Source organism: Heteronotia binoei, chromosome 4 (genome assembly GCF_032191835.1).
Source record: "Heteronotia binoei isolate CCM8104 ecotype False Entrance Well chromosome 4, APGP_CSIRO_Hbin_v1, whole genome shotgun sequence".
Taxonomy (NCBI): Eukaryota; Metazoa; Chordata; class Lepidosauria; order Squamata; family Gekkonidae; genus Heteronotia; species Heteronotia binoei.
This window is the reverse complement of record NC_083226.1, coordinates 100,358,208-100,381,738: the sequence shown is the minus strand read 5'-3', so window position 1 is coordinate 100,381,738 and position 23,531 is coordinate 100,358,208. Positions and strand designations below refer to the sequence as shown.

General features: G+C 41.2%; 1 protein-coding gene across 3 annotated transcripts in view; it reads right to left on the bottom strand.

Annotated features, from left to right (window-relative positions):
- Positions 1-23,531, bottom strand: part of SEMA6A (semaphorin 6A) — a 361,125-nt gene that overhangs the window by 50,387 nt on the left and 287,207 nt on the right. Inside the window, exons 16-19 of one of the 3 annotated variants that reach the window (XM_060235561.1) lie at positions 17,271-17,329; positions 12,189-12,209; positions 12,002-12,052; positions 3,573-3,737 (exon numbers count right to left, since the gene is read on the bottom strand). In XM_060235561.1, the coding sequence (XP_060091544.1) occupies positions 3,573-3,737; positions 12,002-12,052; positions 12,189-12,209; positions 17,271-17,329 (296 nt within the window). The remainder of the gene's footprint in view (positions 1-3,572; positions 3,738-12,001; positions 12,053-12,188; positions 12,210-17,270; positions 17,330-23,531) is intronic. The other 2 variants (XM_060235562.1, XM_060235563.1) reach the window with 2 other exon arrangements.

Genomic DNA, 23,531 nt, shown 5'->3' with positions numbered 1-23,531 from the left:
AGTAGAAGATCTAAACACACCACCATAATACTACTTATCATAAAGGGGGTAAAGCCTTGGAGCATTCCACACAAAAGGTTTTCTATCATGGGAAATGGCAGGGGAGAGACTATGTACAATGGCAGCAGAAGGGAAGATTAGATTGCAACGTGGGAGAACTACTGGTGTTCATAACGGTGAAAAACAGGTAATTAAATTAATGTTGCAAACACAGCAAGAAACAAAAGCAGAACAAACCAACATACTCCGGAAATGAATCTGCATTTTCACTTCTGCTGAAGGATAAAGAGTCATCAACAGGAAAATGTAACATTTTGCCAAGCAAAACTGGAAGGAAGAATTGTTGGTTGCTACTGAGTCCTTCCCTTTACACCTCCTTCATCAGCAGAAGTTGTATTTTAGTGGTCCAAATGCAAAAGCCAGAAAGAATATGATACATGTCTTTGATGCTATGGGCTGTGTATTGCACAACACATTTCCATCTTGGCAAGCATTGTGAGGGTTCTTCCAATTATCAGTTCCGGAGTATATTTAGCTACTGAAGCTGCAGTGCATACAAATGTCACATTCCCATGAATTGACCCATTTAATTATCCCCCTCCTCATTTCTTGCATGCCCCTCCAGATATTTTCTGGGATGCTTGTGCAGAATTAAAAAGCTGAACATATGGATGTGACATCATCAAGGCATCAGTGGCATTGAAAGTGAAGTAGCAAGTGGTTTCAGAATTAGTACAATTAGAGGCAAGTCATTTTATGGTAGGGGGAAAGACAGACAAAAGCACCTCCAAAAGTAACACAATCACAAATAACACTAACAAAGCACTCAGCAAAATAAAAAAGTAAGGGTAGGAAAAATATTTTAAATGAAAGAAAATAAAACCCACATCCAAAATGAATACAAAGATTTAAGTGCAACACTGTCTTTCATTGAAAAAAAAAGTTGCAATAACATCTCTTTCCTTTGCCCTTGAAAAACAATTTACAATATCAAAAGAGTTTGATTTGAATGCCAGCTGGGCTTGGGGTGGGCAAGGGAAGGAGGGGATAGCACACAGATATGTGATAATGATACAGAACCATGCAGTCACCTCTGCCACCATTGTTTGTTTGCTTTAATGTGTACAGACTGCTTCCAGCTTCGGTAATGATCCTAATTAGGCCCCAAAGAATGTATAAGATTTAAAACAACCAAGTCAAGTGCTAATAATGCCTCTATTGTAACTTCATTGTGATACAAATTCACATGAAAACAATCATAGTCCATCAGCTTTACACTGATGAGAGAAATTTCACTGGTGACTGTTTTGAAAGTGGAAGGAGAAGCAGTATGGCTTCAAAGCAACTGGTTTGCCTGTCAAGACAGCTGCTATGTGAAGAAGTAGTGAAGGCTAGAAACCAGGAAGAACAAATAATCTGAACTTAACCTAAAGATCTGTTCTCTGTTTATTGAAAGTAAAGACAATTTGGTGCTTAACAAATGTCCCAATACATAATAATAAAAAAAATCAAATTTAAATAAATTCTCAAGACCTGCTGAAATTAATGGAAAATTTACAACTTTGGTTTTAAAGGACTGTGTTTTGTGGTTTGCCTTGGACAAATAATGTATTTCTGACCACTTTTTAATTCACTTACAGTGCCATGCTAAGTACACTTATACTATTCTAAGCTCACTGACTTTAGTGAACTTAGAAGCATATAACCATGTGTTGGATGGCATTGTTAAATTGAGGACTCAAGCCATTTACACAAGAGTAGTACATAGAAGCCTCATTGAAACACAGGGCACAAACCATGGTAATATGTAGAAACCTGGGGCTTCTTGGTGAGTAGCGTGAAAGGAACAGGTTGAGATCAAATTCATTTCTGGACTACAGTGTTTTTATTGGCACCACTATCCATCTAAAATGATCCAATCTATCCTCAGATAGTCTGCTAAAGAAAGGTTGATGTTAGCGGCATTGCCACATTACCACAGAATTCATTATTATGCCTCTTTTTTCAAGTTTTGAGGATGAGTTGTCAGCTTTCAATTTTGGAGGCTGTAAATTGGAATCATGCTTCCCATGCTTCAAGGATTAATTTAAAACAATAAATACTGGTGCCTAGCTGCTTAGGAGGGGTAGGGTTAGGACTTCTAGCAAGATCCAAGAACTTGAAAGAACACAGCTTACCCACTGCCATAAAGTGCTAGTATAAAAAAAAGCATGAACATTTGAGTTTGCAACTGGACTTTACTGTATGAGATGGCAAAATCCACTTGCAAACAACTGCGAAAGCATTGATAACCATTAAAAGTGCACTATTCAGCATGTGTGAATACACTTATGACTACCCTTTTCAAAAAGATAAAAACCTACATTAACCAAGCAAAATGGTAATGGTAACAGCCATGTCTGGGGGTGGCACCCATACCCCTGCACTTACTAGCTAGGAAGAGAGACTTTCTGGTCACCCAATGAGGGAATTCGGAGAGATGGTTGCCACTGCAGGCAGGAGGGAGGCATGCAAACTCCTCCTCCCTCAAGCAGTGGTCAAGTGTGGAGGAGGCAGATGACAGCAACAGGGAAGGAAATGGGACACCAGCAGCAACAAGTGTGCTGGCAGGGAAGGGAGACTGGAGGCTGGGACAGCAATTCCATCCTCCGCTGAGGGTAAGGCAAAAGGGTGGGGCTAGGGGACAGCAATTCCATCCTCCACTGGGCATGAGGATGCCCATCACTTGAGTCCTACCTAGGAAAAGGGGAAATTGGAGAGCGTGGTGGTGGTCTGCCCCAAGAGGGAGGACTTAAGCAGCAGGTGTGGGGCAGGCCAGGGAGGAAGAGTGAGGGTGAGACCCAGAGACATTGGAAAAGTGGCTGGGCTACTGGAAGCAGGGAAGAGGGAATAAAGTGCTTTTAGAACTCTCCTTTCCATTGCTGAGGCCAATGCCAAGACAACGTGCTAAAAGTCATATCTTAGAGAACCCTGCCTCAACAAACTTGCACCCAGCAGACCCAGGACCTGACATGCCATTTTGTAACATCTCTGTTCATCACCTTCTGTGCTTAATTTGCACAGGAAGATATCCTATGCAAACCTGATTGAAACAAATGGGATAGCTCAAGCTTCTGTTCATTTCAGCTGGACATACAACAGGAAACTTTCATGGTGGATTGTGCCCTTAAGTTCAGTGGGATTTTCATAACACTAGCAAATGGCTTGAGCTTGCAGCTTAAATGAATTAAACATCAAAAAAACTTTCATATGCTCGGCTGGAAGTGCAAAATGGTGAATAATGTAAAGCTGAGGCTCATCTTCTATCATCATCTGAACTAGCTTAAACTTTCCAAGCTTGTCCTCAAACACGTACAAACTTTATATCTTGCATTTGTTCCACATGGTTTTCTTCATCACTGAACAGCTAGAACCAAATTTAAATTTTGCTTTGGCCCTCTTTTTTGGAGATAAGCTTTTAATTATATGGTAAGACTTTTATTACATGTTGCCATGCTCCAGCTGGAAGCAGTTACACTGCAGTCACTCCTCCTCCCTCCCCACCACAGGAAGAATGATTTCCAAGGCCTTACCCTTCTTGTCTTGGTGATTATGGGATGAAACAGCCACATATGGATTTGTATTTTCAGATGAGCCAACTGGATCCTTCCAATCTAGCATGTGCCCCCTAGCATCGAAGCCCTGTTGGGCTGCAGAGTCTGAAGTGGTGGTGCTGGGAACTAGGAAACTGGAGTGCCCTGTTGCATTATAAATACAGTTAGGCAAGGTGAAATAAGTAGCCTGGCAACAACAACATTTCCATAGGAAGGAAGTATATTCTGTATATTCAGTGAATAAATTTATGCTCTTAAAAGTCAATGATTTATATCCCTGTTTACAGCAAAAAGAGACACAGCACCTAAGAAAATAGTTACACAGAGCAACAATTAAAATATTGATTCCAAATACAGGTTTCTTTTTTCTTTTGCAATGGAAAAGGGGCTTGCAAAGGAGGAAGTTCTAGAACCTTCAAGTAAGAAGGTCCTGTCCTGGTTCTAACTTGCCTTACTTCAGACTGTTAGAGAAGGCCTATTCCAAAGATCTCAGAAAATATGAGAAGGGAGATAAGGATGAAAGTGCTTCTGAGGGTACTGTAGATCTAGGTCAATGCATTACTCTTATTTAGAGCTATTATAGAAAGTCAGGAGCACATTGAATCATGCTCAGAAGACAACAGAAACTTGGGCAGATTCTAAAGTAGAAATGTTAATTGATTCTTCCTACACACACTTGTTAGAAAGCAAGCTGCTGTTTTCTGTACCAGTTAAAGCTTCCACTGTTCAAGATTAATGTCTACACGCAAACAATGACCAGGTCCTTATTTTACAGACTGAGGCAAGGCAAATCAGAGTTAAAAGGCTCCCCTAACCTACATTGCTACCTGAAACTTCTGGAACAAACACGGATCTTGAAGCACACTGAGGCTGTGAAACCACTCTTTGGGGAATGATCTTGAGTAAAACCAAATCCTCTCAGCTCATGTTCAAGGATGCTTGGGAGGGGAAGGAAAAGGCAGCACAGACAATAGCATCATGGGACTGAGGAAAGCATAGTAGGCTACGATCCATATTGTGGGGTAGCTTGAGTGAAAAGGACAGAGAAGGTGAAAATACTGTTGAAAGTGGAGTGAAGGAGAACCAGCAGAATTTAGCCGATGTGTGTGTGTGTGAACAAACACAGTGTGACAGAAGTGGAGGCTGTCGCTCTCAGCCATGTGAAAATGCCAGAATGGTATAGGAACTTTAGCCAGCTTTGATATATACAATTTCCACGTATGTAACTAGTTTGCAGGAAAGCAGGTCAGATTCACAGTGTTTTACTGGGGATTCACCCATCAGATACTACAGCTAATCATTAACATGATTAATTGATCGTACTGTACCCCAGGCTGAAGAATTACACTGACAAGGGCACTGTGTTATGCTTTATCTGTCCTGACAGGGAGTGCAATTCCACCAGTGCCCATTAATAATGAAACTTGGAAGCTGCCATTTGGGGTTTCTGAAATAATTCCTTAAATTGGGGCTGGGAAGAGAATAAAATGGGCAAATACTTCCAGAAATCTACAAAGCAAAGAAAATTGCTACAGATTTTGGTTTCAACCTAAGGACATGTTCTGATGCCCTTGTTGCCTAGCATTGTAAAAATTTTCAAAAAGAGTTGCTGACAATAACATCAGTAAAAACATGAGGCTTCTGAAACATGGACTACTCTGAAAAAAGGGGAAATCTGTAAAATGGCATGCCTATTAGCTTCTTGGTTGTCTCACAACCATACCCCCTAAGTGCTAAGACAGCAAACAACAATGGAAATACATATAAGTCTTTGAATTTACTTCCACCCATTCATTTACTTTCACAATATCACAAAATCTTTATCTTTAAAAGCAATGCAATTCTCAGCACAAGAAAGCAATTAGTTATATATCCAAAAGCATTAGGTGAAGCCATTACTAGATAGCAGTTATGTTTTAGACCTGGATTTGATAAGCATTTTAAAGCCACATCCCAGTACAGATACTTTAAGTTTAGCTGCGTTCAAGGGGCCATTATATGGTTAAATTGTACATATGGTTAAGGAAAACCTTTTCTTAATACGGTAATCTAGGAGAAATATTTGCCCAGGAGACATATTCTCTGCAGTATGAGTTCCTGAACCATATGCTACAACTATATGTGGAGATCTCATTGATAATGGAAAGCTATTGCTATGTAAAGAAATTAATGAGTACCAGATGGTAGTAGGACAAGAAAGTGTTTCACACAAACATGAAAAAATCAGCCTATTCCCTCCATTACTAATGTGTTAGTCTACTGTGCACTGAGAAATGATTTTCTACATACAATCAAGATAAAGTCTCTTTTCTACTACACAGAGACTGAATCTGAATCATAGTAATCTTTTCCACTGCATTCAGATCCAGTCTTGCAGACATTTAGTGAGCACTCTTTTCTTTTACTGAGCTGGGACATCGTGCTAGCACAAAGCTGTAAACTGTTCATATTCTATATGAACACTTAAAATAGGGCACACAGCAACGAACTCCCATTCCTTAGAATCAGTGCTTCTTTTGAGCAGAAACACATTTCTGGCTAGCTTGATGTCAGGAGGTGTGGTCTAATATACAAATGAGTTCCTCTTGGGCCTTTTCTACAAAAAAGTGCTGTTTAGAATGCAATTCAGGGGGAAACTATAGGTACCACCAGTGGAAGCTGTGGAACAGGAATTGGGTGCCTGTATTGGGGGGTGTCTGGAGGCAACAAAGAAGTTACTGAGGCTGCTCCTGCAACTCTATTCAAGAACATGGCCACCGATAGTACAGTAGTATTTGGTGTGGGTGCTGCTGATGACATCACTGGCCTGTGCTGGGTTCTATACCAGGAGTGGCCAAACTGTGGCTCAGGAGCAACACGTTGCTCTTTCACACATATTGTGTGGCTCTTGAAGCCCTTGTTGACCAGCTTGGAGAAGGCGTTTGTCTCTTTAAATCACTTCTCCAAGCCAGCTGGCAGCTTGGAGAATGCATTTAAAATTAAAGTTGCTTTCTTTTCACCTCTCCCCATCTGTTGGCAGTCAAACATCTGACTTTCATGTTTTTATTGCTCTCAAACATCTGACGTTTATTCTATGTAGCTCTTGTATTAAGCAAGTTTGGCCACCCCTGTGCTGTGATTACACATGCTAAACAATGCAGTTTCAATCCACTTTCAATGCACTTCCACCCAGTAAAATCCAGTTGGAAGTGGATTGAAACTTCATTATTTAACACATGTGATTGCAGCCACTTGGGTGCTTCTCTCACTGCTCATGCTCTCTAGTAAAGGCACTGAATCCCCTAACCCTTCAATGGTATTTTAGTGGCAAGGAATTGTAGACATTCCAGGGAATTACCACATGAGACACCCTGCTATGGATATATTTAAAAGAATTTGAACAATGCAATATACTTCCTCTGCCCAGCAGAATGACTGACTGTAGAAAGTAAATTGAAGGCAAGGAAACAACTTGCAAACTATTTGGAAGTATGGCTGTTGCAGCAAGGAGCCCTTCAGATTCTTTAAGATATACCTTTGGAATCTCTACAGCAGTGAAATGGCAAATCAGAGATAATAATCTGCATTAATACCAATTACCTCCAAAGATTTCTAAAATATCAGTCCTCCAAAGGAATTAAATTGGATTCTCCACAAATAATAAAACTATACAATAAATACCTTCTAAATGGTACTGTGGTCTTTTAAAATTATAATCAGCATACTAATAGTTTTCAAACATTGCTTTGTTCAGTTTCAAAGAAAAAACTAAATTTTGAAATTTCAAACTGAGTCCAATTTTTGCACTATATGTGAAAGTACTGTGTTTATGAAAGTAGAAACCCACAGCTGTAACAATATAATGAGAAGAAGCTGAATGCAGCTAGATCATTTCATATCAAGGATCTTGAAAAATGAGACAGGTTATCCGTACATGTTTGACATGGGTTTTAACAGACCACAGTGATTAAGTTGTGCTAGATAATATTCTGTTAACCTAGAGAGACAATGAATTGGGAAAGTTAAATCAGCATTACAGAGGGAGATGGAAGACGGTGTTGGCAGAACAAGGGCCTGATTCACTAAAATGAATACTTATAAAATCAAAAATTACAGGGAGAAAGCCAGTTTTGTCCACCAGTACTCCTACATGTGCTTCTGACTCCTTGACAAAATAGTTGCCATGCCTACATAATTATTCTGGATATGGGGAATGACTGCATAAAAGGTCAATTGGACAGGCATTTCACTTTTATCATCTGTTTTATAAATGATTTCAGGATTTATTTGCCAGTGCTGATGCCAAACCGAGACCAAATAAAGAAGGGGTATATATGGCATTTATTGTCTTCTGTTCACTAGCATATTCATAAATAAACCAATTGCATCATTTAAAAAACTTAAAATAAATAATTTCCTTCTTGTGCTAAAATGACTTGTTTTGTATGATTAAAAATTGAGTGTTAATAAGATAAATTGTTGCCTAAGAGACAACAAAAAACAAATAACTTATTTTATTAGGCATTTTGAGCAAACACATGAAGAATAGGAATGTTCAGCATGCCACAGAACTGTCAATACTACGTGGTTTCATTTCACTATTAGTATTACGAAGTGTCCAGGATATGACTTGGTGAAAATGCTGGTGTGATGTGAAAGGCTGTAGTAGGAAATCTTGTCTATGATGGTTTCAACAACTAGAAACAAAACACTTAGAAGCCCTGCATATGAATACAGATACATCTTGCATGTACATGTGTACATTTGCTTGTAAGAAAATGGCAACACACATTCAGTTTACAGTTGAAACCAGGACAAATCATACATTCAGCTGCGCATGCAACATGAGAATGACTTAACACATCTATAAAAAGCAATCAAGTGTACATAGTAAATGGATTGCACATGCATTCACTGTAACATGTGAACAGGGCTAATGTGCCCTTTGTTGCCAGTGGTTGACTAGATGTATCTTGATCAAGACAATAAAGCCAGTGTGGTTCTGAGGCAAACATTTCAAAATAAGGCAGGGGACTCCTAGGTTCAAATCCAGTTTTGGAATGTTCACTGTGCAATTGCTGTCTCTCATTCTAACTTAGGGTTTTAAGGACGAGGATCTGGAGCCTGAACTTGGAGGAAATGAATGATAAAATGTAATAAGTATGAATTTAAAGCACAATTTTGCTGCTCATTGTCCCTTAACAAGCTGTGATTCAAATGTACACCCTTTAATGGCACTCTGTTTAAAAGAAGGTAGCTTCCAGCAGTCTGCTCTACAATACGTATCATTCAAAGGAATATTTGCCAGACCACAAGAACCAATGTGTTATATCACATACTTTTGTGGTCAATTAATTTAAAAACTGAGAGATGCTTTTATGCCATGGCCTGTTCTTACTGGCATGGTTTAATTTTTTAAATTTTATCGGCTTGACTTGTTCTATCAACTTGATTTTATAGGTGCAATTTTTTAAAAAATTGTTTTTATTGCCTTGGTTGGCTTTGTTTTATTGTTTTAATTGTTACATTCCCTTGAGTAGGTCTGGAGAAGAGGCCATATATATTTCCTAGACAATAAATGATATGCTTCTTGCTGGAAAAAATTACAAAAGATACATGATCCCAACAGGGTTGCCAGATCCAACTCAGGAAATATCTGGGGACTTTGGGAGTGGAGCCAGAAGCAAGGTTGTGAGAAGCATGATTGAATTCCAAAGTGAATTCTGGCCATCACATTTAAAGTGCTCCTTTTAAAAGCCTTTACTCCAATGGAAATAATGGAGGATGAGGGCACCTTCTTTTGAGGCTCATAGAATTGAACCCTTAAATCCAATCTTCTTGAAACTTGGGTTTTTTTGAGGAGAGGCACCGGATGCTATGTAAATTTGGTGTCTCTATTTCAAAAAACAGCCCCCTGAGCCCCAGATACCCACAGATTGATTCTCCATTATACCCTATGGGAACCAGTCTCCATAGGGTATAATGGAATGCCCAGCAGACCTTCACACCCTTCCCCTACGTTTTGATGACCCAGAAGTGGATCCCATCCTCTAAACGATGAGATCCTTTGTCCCGAACCGGGGATTGGCAACCCTAGATCCCAACTACCCTACCTCCCTTTCAAGACACTGTTGCCTGGACAGTGTTTCTGTTGTTGCTGGTGTCTGTTTGGAAGTACAAAACAGAACAATCTCTTTTTCACCATTTATTGAATAGATCTTTGATATTAAGATGAAATACTGTCCCCCATGCAAAGCAAAGGTCAGGCATCTCTCCAATTGGTCCTCTGGTGTCTTTATTATGTTTGCAAACAAATGTCACTTGCAAATTTTACAACCCCTGATGGAAAACAAGGCTTTTTAAAAAATCTGTTTACTGTTGTGGACTTGCTACAGCACAATCATTTGTGTGTCTTTTATTGTGAGAAAAGTATTTGATTTTGCCATGTACACGTTAATTTTGAATGCTAAATTCTGTTGGACTGTCCCATGTCTGCTACCCAGTACAGATGAGACTAGAATTTAAAAACCACACTACATGCAATTTTTTTCAATAATTCCAGTAAGAGTTTCCTAGACTTGATTTGTGTTCCCCATTGAACAACTGCAGGAAAGGTTGTTTTAAAAGTTTGCAGAGGCCTTATTCATTTTGGGACTATGGTGCTAGGGAAAGGCAAGAGCCTAATCCCCCCCGCCCTAGCTTTTAAAACAATGTCCCCCATTCTGCCTGTCTACTGTCTGTCTGTGAGGAAAGTGAGCTGGGGTTCCCCAGACCTGGCTTATTTTTTTAAAAAAAATCTCATGTAGTTTGGCCCTAAGAAAAAAGTACAGGGCTCCTATGTGTGTGTGTGTGCGAGTGTGTGTACTTCTAATCTTCTTCCATATGCTGCGCTCTCTTGCAAAAGCCCATCAAAGCTGTTTCCCCCCAGCTAAGCTTGCTACTGCTTTGAGAACAGCTGCTGGAAGAACAGTTGTATGTCTATGGAGGCATCTGTACTGGAGAATCATTGGATGGCTGAAGGGTTATGTACCTTCTCCTGCTGTAAGATCACCCTCCATTCACATTATTTTAGCAAACATGGATCGGGACCATACATTTGCTAATATGCTTTACCTAGGCCATCCGATTCTGCATTCAGTAGTCCATATGCTTCTTCAGCATTGCAAATGTTGAAACACTATGAAAACATTACGAATGGTATATGCCCCATGCACATGGAAGAGAGCAGGATAATGAATGTTGGCCTTGACTCATTCACATGTCCATCTATGGTTGCCAACTTCCAGGTGGGGCCTGTAGATCTTCCAGAATTACAACTGCTCTCTAGGTGTTAGGGATCAGTTCCCCTGGGGAAAGTGACTGCTTTGGAGAGTGAACTCTATGGCACTATACCCTACATAAGTCCCTCTCCAAGCCTTTGATTCCACCCCAAATCTCCAGGAACTTCCCAATCTGGAGCTGGCAACCCTAATAATTTGTGAAAGAGTAAACTGTATGTATGTAAGGCCCCATATGTGTGCTTGAGGATCTTGCCTTCTGCAAGGTTCCCAGTTGCTTGGAGAGAACCTATCTGCAAATTATTTTTAGGCTCTGCCAGCCAGTTATTATGAACACGTACAAAAGGCAAGGCTGGCCTAGCAAGCATGATCTTACTCCCCCTTACACATTCGGAATGAATACAGTCCATAATACACCTATATTCCTACTAATCCACATCTTCTTGATACAAATCTGACCACTATGGCTCCAATTTTATCTTGCATACAGCTGAGAAAATATAATGGAAAAGACATATGATTAAGGATCATTTTTTCCTACAAGAAGACTTTCAGTTTTGTGACGTCCTTGTGCACAGAGAGCTGAGGCAGGATTAAAAGTGTGGCAAAATTCTCTCATTAGGTGCCTTAAAGTCCACTCAAGTCCACTGAATTCAGTGGGATTTGCTTCCAAGTCAATGTGTCCTACATTTACATCCTCTCCAAACCTGTACCTCCAACTTAGTTAGATTATGAAGATAATAGTGTTTTCCTACTGCTTTATTAATAAAGCAAAGGGAAATGTCTATGATGGTAGGAAATAAAAGTACTTATATGCAACATATAAATAGACCTATCTGTGTAATTTGCAGCTTCATACCTGTGTCCAGTCTCCAGACCACTATTCTCATAGGCCATCCCTCCCCTAGGTCATTGTCTTTAAAAACTGCACATTTCAGGCATGTGAATATACAAGGTATTTGGCTCTAACTTCAATTCCTAAACATCCTCTTGAGAAAAGTGACTAAGATAATGGCACTTCAGGGAAGAGAATGATGAATTTAGTGAACCAGGCCCCAGAATGAAGATGATTCAATCTATTTTTGGGAATGAATCTATCAGCTAACACACAAGGAATTGAGGAAGAATTTTGAAAGAAATCCAGACACTGACCATACACTGGAGTGTAAGACATTTCATGATCTGATGAAATAGTTGAAATGTCTATGAAAAAAAATCAGGGGACATCATTAAAACAATAAAAAACATGGAAGTATTTGATAAGACTGTAAAACATGATTCTTCCAAAATTGACCTGTACAGACAAGCATTACAATGATATGACTAGGAACTTCCTTACCATTCAGGGCTACGAACGAATCTGGAAAAAAAGAGAAAGGAGGGGAGGGGAAAGAATTATTTCTAAAATTGCTCTGAGATCTGTATCTGCAACACTTTGTGCACATCCTTGCTACTATTCATACAGTGGAAGTGTCCAGTGTTAGATCCTGAGCATTTCATATAGGTTTATAATATAATCTTCTCTTATATAAAACTGTAAAAAGGATGCACAGGCAGGAAGGAGGCACAGGATCCAAAAGCCAATGCTTACAGTCACGAAGGTCTCTTTGCATAACTGAAGTTTAGGTGAAGAGAAAGGGCAACAAATGACTTGGTAAACCATAGCAGGGAATCATAAAACAACAGAGGTGGGTAACAAGGCTAGCAAAAATATTGAAGACGGGGTTGTATAAGTTTTTTTTTGTTAAGGCCAGTGTGCTACATAGGTTTTCAGAACAAATTACGCATATGGCTAATAACTAGCTCTGTGCATAGGAATTATTCTCTTATTACACAGGACTGATGACTTTAAAATTTCCTTTAGGCTGAAGATACACTACGTAAGTTAATCAACCTGTACTGCATGGCTAATTCCTTTGAGTCAGCATAACAAATAGGATCCTGTAGTAGTGTTGGAAGAGAGCCATCTTCAAGATGATTAACTGTTAAATGGCTGCTTGTCAAAAACATTTCTCCTACACATTTCTACTACCTGAAGAAGTGAGCAGTGACTCATGAAAGCTCATACCCTGTCACAAATTTTGTTACTCTTTAGGGTGCTACTGCACTCTTGCTCTTTTCTACTGCTACAAACAGACTAACATGGCTACCCATCTGCAAAGAACATTTAAGTAAATAAAGGCCATGGCCTTTGGTAGTATCATGTCTCACATTCAGTTTTGATGGAATTTATAAAAAAAAAAAAGTCTGAAGTGAAATCTTGACTCAAGCATATGTTCCAATGAGAGTGAGTAATGCAATGAAGGATGTTATGGTTTCTTACTTCCAACATATAATACAGAGAACAACCCTGAATTCCAGTCAATTATCAAATTCCTATTATAGATGGTGGAATAAAAGCCATGTTGGTGCAGAGTTGGCAGGATCAAACAAGTGACAATCATATTGAACTACAGCATCGAACCTTCTCAATGTATGTGAAGAAACCTTTCTCAAACTGTACTAAGGGTCCCAGACTTCTTGCTCTAGGCCAATGTGGAAGAGAGATAAACTGATCCAAGCAAGCAAAATGGACTTGAGTTATAAACAAACTGGCATATTTTAAAAGTGCTCAGGCTATCCACATTGAAATCAGGTTTCTCAGAGGGTCAGCATATGCTAATTCCTAAACTTTATCAGTTCATTGTATTTCATTCAGCATTTCATTCACTGAAAACTATGATTGTTGGGCCTGTTTTACAGAGCTTAAAACAACATTCAACTGACAATACACAGACTGTTTATCTCTTAATTTGCTCAGAATACCATAATCTTGGAGTATTTGGAACTCCACATGACATGTAGTCAGTAATGTTCTTCCAAAGTTTTGGAAAAGTTGTGTTCAGCCACTCAGAAGTCTTCATCTTGGCTGTAATAACTAATATCCTTAAGGTTCTTCCAGGAGTAATCCTATTGACCTCAGTAGACCCACCTGTACAAGCATTACAGTTTAACTGCTTTACAGTTAACAATTTAGCAACTCTGAACTAATTTATTTTTATTGATACCAGTGGAATTTGCTTCTAGGTTAATCTGTTCAGGGTCTGAGTCTAAGGCTCCATCCTTAAGTAAGGTCCCTGAATGCAGGGAAATGTACTTCACAGTACATCAACTTAGGATCAGGCTAGAAGTGTTGTCCATGATCTTTTCTGTTTGTTTAATCATGCACTGCGCCCTGCTTCCTTAACTAATTACAATCAATTAGAGTTATGAGGATAAAGATATCTAAGACACATTGAAGATGCACCTTGAATTATTCTTAAGCACTACTGAAGGAATCAGAATATGGCTGCTCCATGTCAAGTCCCAGCACAGAGGCAGTAATTTAAATGACTTCTGGCATATGAGCTTCTCAATGTTTCTCCTGAGGTTAACGAGGAGAGGCTGTTTTTTAAGCGTTTGGAAAGGAGGTTACTTCTACACTGTAGCTTCCAAGTTTTGAAATTAGATCAATGACCATGAGTGTATTGTTCATCTCAAGGGCTGGTTTTGATTCTCATCACTTTACGTTATGGTGATGTGCTTTTTTGTCAACAAGAATGACACTGTTGTTTGCATAACTTTTTGAGGAACAGAAAGTGTTCAAGGCTGGCTAAAGGGTAATGTTGTATAGAAATAAGCATGTGAGACCCATACTCACCACTCCATTCCAACTCCAAACATGGTAGATCATTGGTGACCAAGGGCCAATTCCTCTCTCTCTCTCTGCCTCACCCAGGGCTTTCTTTGAGCAGGAACTCACAGGAACGCAGTTCTGGCTGGCTTGGCATCATGGGGTTGTTAAAGGAACAGACTGGCAATGTCTCTTGCTCAGTCCTCCAAGACTACAAACACCATAGACCAAACTAGATAGCTAGGACAGTATCAGTCTCCTTCCTGTCTGCTCTGTTTTCACTCACTCTCTCTAACCAATAGAATGTAATCTCAGGGAATTTCCTTCTTCTTTGTTCTCCTCCTCCTCTTTCTTCCCTGCATGCATTAGGAGGAACAGCATGGTGTTTCTCCTCCTGATCTGAACTAAGCAGATGGCCTATTATCAATCCAAATCCATCCAGTTAGCTAGAATAGTCACTCTTTCTCTCCACTAAACTTATATGTTATGTTTCTTTGAATAAATTCATCAGTATTGTTATTTTTAACTTAAAGCAAAGGCTTTCTGTGCAATTTGTGGTACTAGGCCATGCTGCTACACTGAAGCTCAGAAAGAGCACTCTGCTAAGTGAAGGTAAGGACAGCTGCCTGACCAGTCCAGCCATCATAAACCAGACCCAACAGGGGTGTGGCCTAATATACAAATGAGTTCCTGCTGGGCTTTTTCTACAAAAAAGCCCCGGCTTGACCTATTTCATAAAGTTTGTGAGCAGCAGAAAATGTTGCAAGCAGTGGGGAGAAAAGTAAGGTGTGTAGGTGTGTGTATATGTGTGTATTTATATGTATATTCATACACACACATAAATAAATAATGTAGAACCAAACATGTTTTTCAAAACCTGTGAGAGTGAATTTAGGACAGGATTAAGGTCCCCCCATTTTCCACTCTAAGGCCAATATATACATGAAGACTAACTGAGTGATAAAATGTTTTCTTGGGCAATACCAATTAAGGATACTAGTGGGGAATTATGTATTTGAATATTCATCAGTCTAACCACCCCCCTTGCAAATAGGAAACTACTGTCTCAGAAAGAAGGGTTTGCTTCGTTTCGTCTTTTCTGTGGCATGGTACTTTTCTTCATGCAGGGTATTTTTTTTTAATTGAGAAAAGAAGCTTTCAGACTTTTGACCCTCCATTTACACTCTAAAGTCTCAGAAGTGTTATCCTCCTGCATATACTGACTGGGCCTGAATTCCCATCTCGCCAAATGGCTTTGTTGGTTTAAAAATGGCACTGGGACATTGGGTCCATTCACTACACTAAATAATGTGTTTTGCAACTGGATTTTTACTGTGTAAGAACAGAAAAAATCCAGCTGCAAAACACATAATTTAGTGTAGCATGAACTATGGCATTGTTATACATATTAGTACAAAATGTAGTTAGCTTCTTAAGGTTTATGTGCCTGATTTACACCTTATTTGTCATATTTTGGTTTTTTTTAATCTACTATTTCGATCTTATTAAAAGACCTTTTCAGTCATCTCAGGAACAAGTGACTTTGGGATAGGCACAATGAAAAACACTTCTGGCCTTCTTTCCCATCTCATTCTACATATAAATGTATTTAACTGGTTCTAAGTCTAAGATGTTTTGCTGAGATGATTGTAGCAGCAAGGTATGTCATGCATCAGGTATAAATTATGACAGCCTAAGAAATCTTTTCTCTATTTCCCACCCCTTCTGCATTGTGTCTCCTGGACAGTATGTTCTACCATCAGTGCAACAGTTTAGACAACCTGCAGAAGGCTAAAATGCTCCTTGCCCTCCTATCTCATTTCATTTCCATCTGCTGGTTGGTAGAACTGTACCTAGCTATATACACCTGGACCAAAACTTGGCTTCCTTTGGTCACAGTTATTTGCCTGAGCAGATATGTAGCCTAAACCAAAACCTGGTCTTACATTTGTAAAGCAAACATATATTTGTTTAAAGTGACTTTATAGAAATGTGTATTTGCATTTGTTTCTAGTGGGATTCTGACTCACTGCTTCCTCATAGGTTGAGCTGAATGTTTGGAAATGACCAAATGTTTGAAAGTGAGAGGGATCAAAATGTAAGAAGCTCAAAACTACAAGTAGTTGTTCCATTTCACAACCCTGATTGGCTGCAGTACCATACTTCATTTGCAAACAGCCATTCTTCCTCCTTGTGATAGGGATGTCATTTAGGAAAGTCTCATTGACCATCATCATTGCTACCAGGATGAAGAATTCATTGTCCAGTTATTGTCACAATTAAAAAGGGCTCAGATCAGAACTTCAAAGAGCTCTCATTGTGCTCCTGGCACGGGAAAGAAATTACTGAGTGCAGAAGGTACGTTATTCCACTATCCAGATACCTTCCTCCATGGAAAAATCTCAAATTTCAAGCCTTCCTAGTGGTTCAGCTCAGCTCTACTCCCTAATTCAGAGATGTTGCAAGATATCAAAGAATACTCACTATTATTAACTGAGTTCTGATGCACAACCTAGGTACAATCTATAATTAAATGTCCTTCAGAGCTAGATTTTAATTCCAACATAATCACCATTTAAAGTGGGTGATATTTTTGTACCACATGTTTCCTTGAATGTTTCACTCACCTTTTAAAAGGTTTTTTGTTCTTAGTACAGTTTCTGCTACTGTTATAACTATTTTTGCTGATCCTGAGCTGGCAGTATTCAAGCAGTTATAGAAATTCTCTAGTATAAGATAAATGGAAGAGTAAAAACATGTTTTGCTTACTTTGGCAGTCACCCAGTCCATCAGTGTTGCCATGCTCTATGTCCTGCTCAAACTCCAGGCTACATAACAGAAAGAAACATAGTGGTGTGAATTACTGCACTCACAGGCCTCACTGCGTACAGGTCACAGAGTGAAAAGATAGTACAGAAACCAGATTCCTCTAACAGATGATACATAAGACAATCCATACTGCTTTAATGTTGAGGTTTTGAGGTAAACAATACTTTGTTAACCTTTTTTAACCTGTAAATACTACTGCTGTCAACCAGATACTTGAAACATTCAAAAGACACAAAATTATCCAGTTAACCAAATATTCCCTACATACTGTTTTCAGATGATGTTGAAAATGGCCACTGAAATGTGCCCAGCCCAAGACCTATGCATAGATTCATGATGGCATGTATAATGAAGGCACAGTAGGGCCGTCGGTTTGGGTGTCTGGGCTACCCCTGCCAGTACGACATACTATTTAAATGTGATTTAACAAATATACATTCCTATGTACATTGGCTGAAAATGTATTTTTTGCACTCCCAATATGGAAGGTTTGGAGCTCATTTTATGGTGTATTAAGAATCCAAAACTCATGGAGTAAAAACTGGCTATTAGAGAGTCAAACACAGCTATGCATTGATAAATCTGGCATGAGGGGTGCTGCACTGTGCAGTTTCACTGGCTGCATGCCAGTGGAGTGACAGCGCAAACCCATTCTGGCATAAATGTGGGTGTTCCAGGGGGTGTGGTGCCAGTTAGGTGGCTCCCAAAACATTTTAGGTATGAGAACACCTTCAAAACAGGTACAAAAATGCCAGTGCTGTCCATTGGTAACCATAAGAACTTTAATTCACTTCTCCCTACAGCTGAGGCCATGCCCATGGAAACCCAAGCAGCTCAGGATATTGACCAAGTGCACACTCAATCAGCACGCACACCCATGCTGTCCCTGCCCCTGTTCAGCATCCAATCATGGCTGTCTGCCCTACAAAGGGTTCCAAGAGGTTGGCTCACAACTGCTGAGGTAGAGTGCACAGCATAGAATGCTTTCTGAAAGCACCCTGCTGTGCAGACTTAAAGCAAATGCCCATGCACCTTGGTAGCAAGCAAAATACAGACAGGGCACCTAGCAGTTCTGTTTTTTATATGCATCTTTGGCAATTTCCAAATTCTCTTGAATTACTTTCCACCCTTTTCCCAATGAACCCCACCATTGTTCAAATGAAGAAGGGGTTGGATTGTTAACACCTCCCGGCAGGAGCGGAAAAGGCTTCCCTTCATATCCATCCACTACCTTGAAGGGGGAGGTTTTAGTAGAATTGTGAATGCTGTTGTTGTATCCATATTCAGCAAAAGGCAAAAGTTCTACCCAGTTTGATTGCTGATGATTTACATAGCACCGTAAATACTGTTCTAGGAGCGCATTTATCCTTTCCGTCTGACCGTCTGTCTGTTGCTGATATGCGGAGCTCAAACCCTGCTCCATCCCGGTTAGTTCGCAAAACTCCCACCAGAAGTTGGCAACGAATTGTGGGTCTCTGTCACTAATGACCTTGTCGGGGAATGAGTGTACCTTGACCACATGTTGGAAAAACAAATACGCCAATTTCTTTGCATTTGGTAATTTTGTACAGGGGACAAAATGGGCTTGTTTTGAAAAAGTGTCTACAATTACTAGGATCACTGTTTTCCCTTGAGACGTGGGTAATTCCACAATAAAGTCCCTGGATACAATGGACCAGGGGTGCTCCGTGGTCTCTGTTGGTTGTAATAGTCCGGGGTTCCCCTCCCCTTCTTTTGGCCATGATGCATACTGGGCAAGTGGAGATGTATTCAAAAATGTCCCTTTTCATCTAGGGCCACCAAAATTGTCTATTAACCAAGTGTAAGGTCTTTACATATCCAAAGTGGCCTGAAAGTTTGCTATTATGGCAATATTGTAGCACATCTCTCCTGTGGCTTTTATGTACATAGAGTTTCCCTTCATGGTATTAGAACCCGCCCTGTCCTTTGCTGATTTCCTCCGGCTTTTCTGTCCCGTCTAATTCGACCACCTCTATCAGTCGATTACCCCCCCAAGGTTCTATCAGTTCTCTTTTCTTTCCGGAACGGGTAGTAACTGCTCTGGTAACATGGCTGGGGGGGTATTATAGAGTCTATCACCTCCTCCCTCTGGCTGTCATGTTGGGGCAACCTGGACAGGGCGTCCGCTAAAAAGTTTTTCGAGCCCGGAATATGTTTGAGAGTGAAGTCGAATTTAGCAAAAAATCCTGCCCACTGAATTTGTTTCTTGGTTAGTTTTTGGCACCCCGTTACTGCTTCTAAGTTTTTGTGGTCAGTCCAAATCTCGAAAGGCATTTTCGCTCCCTCGAGCCAGGATCGCCATGTTTTTAAAGCAAAAGTCACAGCAAATGCCTCTTTGTCCCACACGGACCAATTGCGCTGTTCATGAGAGAATTTTTTAGAAATGTAGGCGCAGGAGCGCAGTCTCCCCTCCTTGTCCGCCTGCATGAGTATTGCTCCTACCGCCATGTCGGAAGCGTCACGTTGCACCACGAAGGGCCAGAGCTCGTCGGGGGGGCTCAACACAGGTTCGCTTGTAAACAGTCTCTTTAGCTTATCGAACGCTTGCTGACATGCAGGAGTCCATTTTAACTTGGCTCCTGGTTTTTTCGCCTCTGGTCCTTTCCCCTTGGTATTTAAGAGATCTGTTAGCATGACTTGGGCGAACCCTGAATGAAGATCCAATAAAAAATTGTGAATCCGATAAATGATAGTAGCTGTCTACGTGTCCTCGGGGGTTCCCAGTCCAATACTGCTTGTATTTTAGCTGGGTCCATGGCTAGCCCCTTACCAGACACTCTAAACCCCAAATAGTCCAACTCTGTTTTGTGGAATTCGCACTAGACAGTTTGGCATACAGTTTATGCTCATACAAAGTGGAGAGTACTTTTCTCACCAGGTTCACGTGACTTTAAATAATTTGAATAAATAATTATGTCATCCAGGTACACCACCACCCCTTTATATAAGTACTCTCTCAAGACCTCATTGATAAAGTTCATAAACACCCCAGGTGCTCCTTATAAGCCAAATGGCATCACCAAATACTCAAATTGGCCCATTGGAGTGTTAAAAGCTGTTTTCCACTCATCCCCCTCAATGCATACCCTTAAGTACGCATCTCTCAAATCCAGCTTGGTAAAGATTGTCCCTTCTGAGACTGTGCTTAGTAAGTCTCGAATCAGGGGGATGGGATAGGCGTTGGAGGTTGAAATCCCATTTATCCCTCGAAAATCTGTGCAAAGTCTAAGACTTCCGTCTTTCTTTTTCCGGAAAAGTACCGGCACGGTGTGTGGGATAGTTGTCGGGTGGATGAAACCTCTTTTGAGGTTTTTCTCTATGAACTTTTTTAGTTCTACCTTTTCCGCCCACCCCATGGAGTATAGTTTCGCCTTAGGCAGTTCTTGGCTGGGAATGAGTTCAATCGCACAATCCGTGTTCCTATGAGGGGGGAGTTCGTTAGCTTCCTCCTCATTGAATACTTTTTTCAAATCTCTGTATTCTTTGGGGATGGCCCAGACTTCCTCCACAGCCACACACATCTTCTCATTCCTGGGGGGGGGGCGGGGTTCGGGTCCCCACATTTTGATCCACTGGTGGCGAATGCACTTACTGTCTGTGAAGTCTATAATCTGATCCCACCACTTAATGTCCGGCTACACCTAGGACTATATCGAATGAGGCCGACGCAATTACAAACAGTTCCGTATCCCAGTGGTTCTCTATGCCCACTGGCACCATTTGGGTTTGTTCCACACACGATTCTCCCCTCATCACGGTCCCATCCATTTGTTCAAATTGGATGGGGTGGGGTAGCATGGTTCACGTGAGCCCGAGGGCGTCCACCAATTTGGGGGTAATTATTTCCCTCGTACACCCCAAGTCAATTAGGGCTTGTGCGTATATAAACCTCTTGAGCTTTGGATTTAGCAAAGTCAATGGGACAAAAATAAAGACCCAGTTATTCTCACCCTCAGTGGTGCCATTAGATCCACGACCTGCTGCTTGGCACCTTTCAGTGCAGGTCATCCTTGTTTCCCGCCGGCTCCCTTTCCCAAGACATCTCACTCAGATCGTCCAGGATGATGGTCTCCTCCTCGGGAATGGCGGAGGCGGCGGTGCTCCCCCTTGCCAACTCTTTGGTGCAGGTCGATGTCCTCTTAGGCGCCATGGCTGAAGCTTTTGGAGTAAGAAGGGGCCCTCGAGGTTTCTCAGGGCATTCTGTCGCCAGGTGATTTGGATCCCCACAGCGGTAGCACTTGTGAACAGGTGGAGTTTCAGTGCCCCCCCCGTCTGTGGGCCCTTCTTGTCCTCTGGTTTCGCCCCCGACCGAGACTCATGTCCCCCCTTATTCCATTGCTGCAGTTGGCGTTGTAGGGCCACTCGTTTCATATTGGTTTCTACTTCCCCTGCTAGTTGCACCCACCCCATCAGTGTGGTAGGGCACGCCTGCTGCAGGGCCCGATCCAGCAAGCTTGCGCTCAGGCCCCTCTGGAACTGCTTGATCTTCATCAGCTCATTCCAACCCTGGACCTTGGTGGAGTTGGCTCTAAAGTTGGCTGCATACTCACGCACCGACTTCGACCCCTGTTGCATCTCCCGTATCACTGTGATGGCCCTGGTTTCTTGCAGGGGGTCCTCATACTGGGTGAGCAGTGCTTGCAGGAACCCAGCTACAGTGTCCATTTCAGGACCCCTCGTCTTGTACAAGCTCACGTACCACCTTCTGGCTGCTCCTTTCAGCTTGGACCCTAGGTAGTCCACCCTGCTGAACTCGTCCAGGAACGTGTTCCCCCAATAGTACATGTAACTATTGGCTTGAATCGAGGAGTATTCCACTTTTTCGGGGTCGCCATCGAAGGTGGTGTCCATGTCCCTCCCTCTCCCATAGTCTCGAGGACCTGGCATCATTGGCTGGGGTGCCAAGGCTGGGGGCGCCGGGGCCGGTGATGCACCTACTGGGATCCCCGGTATTCCCCTCGGATCTGGTCTCAGCAGGCGATCAATCTGCCTCTGCATCTCTTGGGCCATGAATGCAGCATTGGCTTGGATCTCGTCCCTCAGCCCTCTCGCCATAGTTATCATCTCCTCTCTCACCGTTTTCAGGTTGTCTGGTTCCCCTGGACCTTTGCCTCCGTCCTCCCCTTCGGAGTTGGAACCCGGTGGTGCTCCGCCGCCATCATCAGGCCGGGGTTCTTTATGCCCATCTCTGTCCTCCAGAGGGAAGCCCTCCCAATCTCCCCCTGGTGCTCTGCCATCTCGTCCTCCGCAGGATGGTCGGGTTAGTATGACCTCCCGGCGAGCCGGAGCTTCGTCCATCAGGGTAGTGGAGGCTCTCACTTCTGTGGGGTGATAAACAGTTGTTGTACTTGTAGAAAGGACCCGCGCCCCGCAACTCGCCTTGCATCAATGATGTGCCAAGGGTGGTCCGCACCTCTATTCTGTCCAATGGATTGATCGGTTCACTGTTAGCTGGTGCTCCTTCAGTCATTCGGCTTGAAAGTTGCCAGGTCAATTTGACAATTTAAATTGGGATTTTATGTTTGCAGTAATGGAGAAAATGGAGCTGGGAGAAAGCTTCATAAGAATGATAAAAGCAATATATACTGAACAATGTGCAAGCCTATGTATAAATGCTGATCTTACAGAAGACATGATAATTAGTAAAGGTACAAGACAAGGTTGTCCACTTTCCCCACTGTTGTTTATAATGACTCTTGAAATATTATTGATGCAAATTCAAGAAGATAAAGAAATAGAAGGATTAAAAGTAAAAGGATTTACTTACAAATACAGAGCAATTGCAGATGATATAATGTTTATAAATTAAAACCCCATACAAGTCACACCTTTGTTGTTAGCCAAAATACAAGAATATGGGGAGTCGGCGGGACTTTGTATTAATAAAGAAAAATCAAAACTTCTATGTAAAAATATGCAAATAAATAAGCAACAAGAATTGCAGAGACTAATGGGCTGTGAAGTTAACTCCAAGGTAAAGTATTTGGGTGTGGAGATAACAATGAAGAATATTGATTTGTTCAAAAATAATTATGAGAAGCTGTGGCGTAAAATGGATGAAGATCTGTTAAAGTGGAATAAACTTAATTTGTCACTGTTGGGTAGAATAGCCGCAATTAAAATGAATATTCTACCAAGAATAATGTATTTGTTTCAAACTATTCCGATTGTGAAAGACAG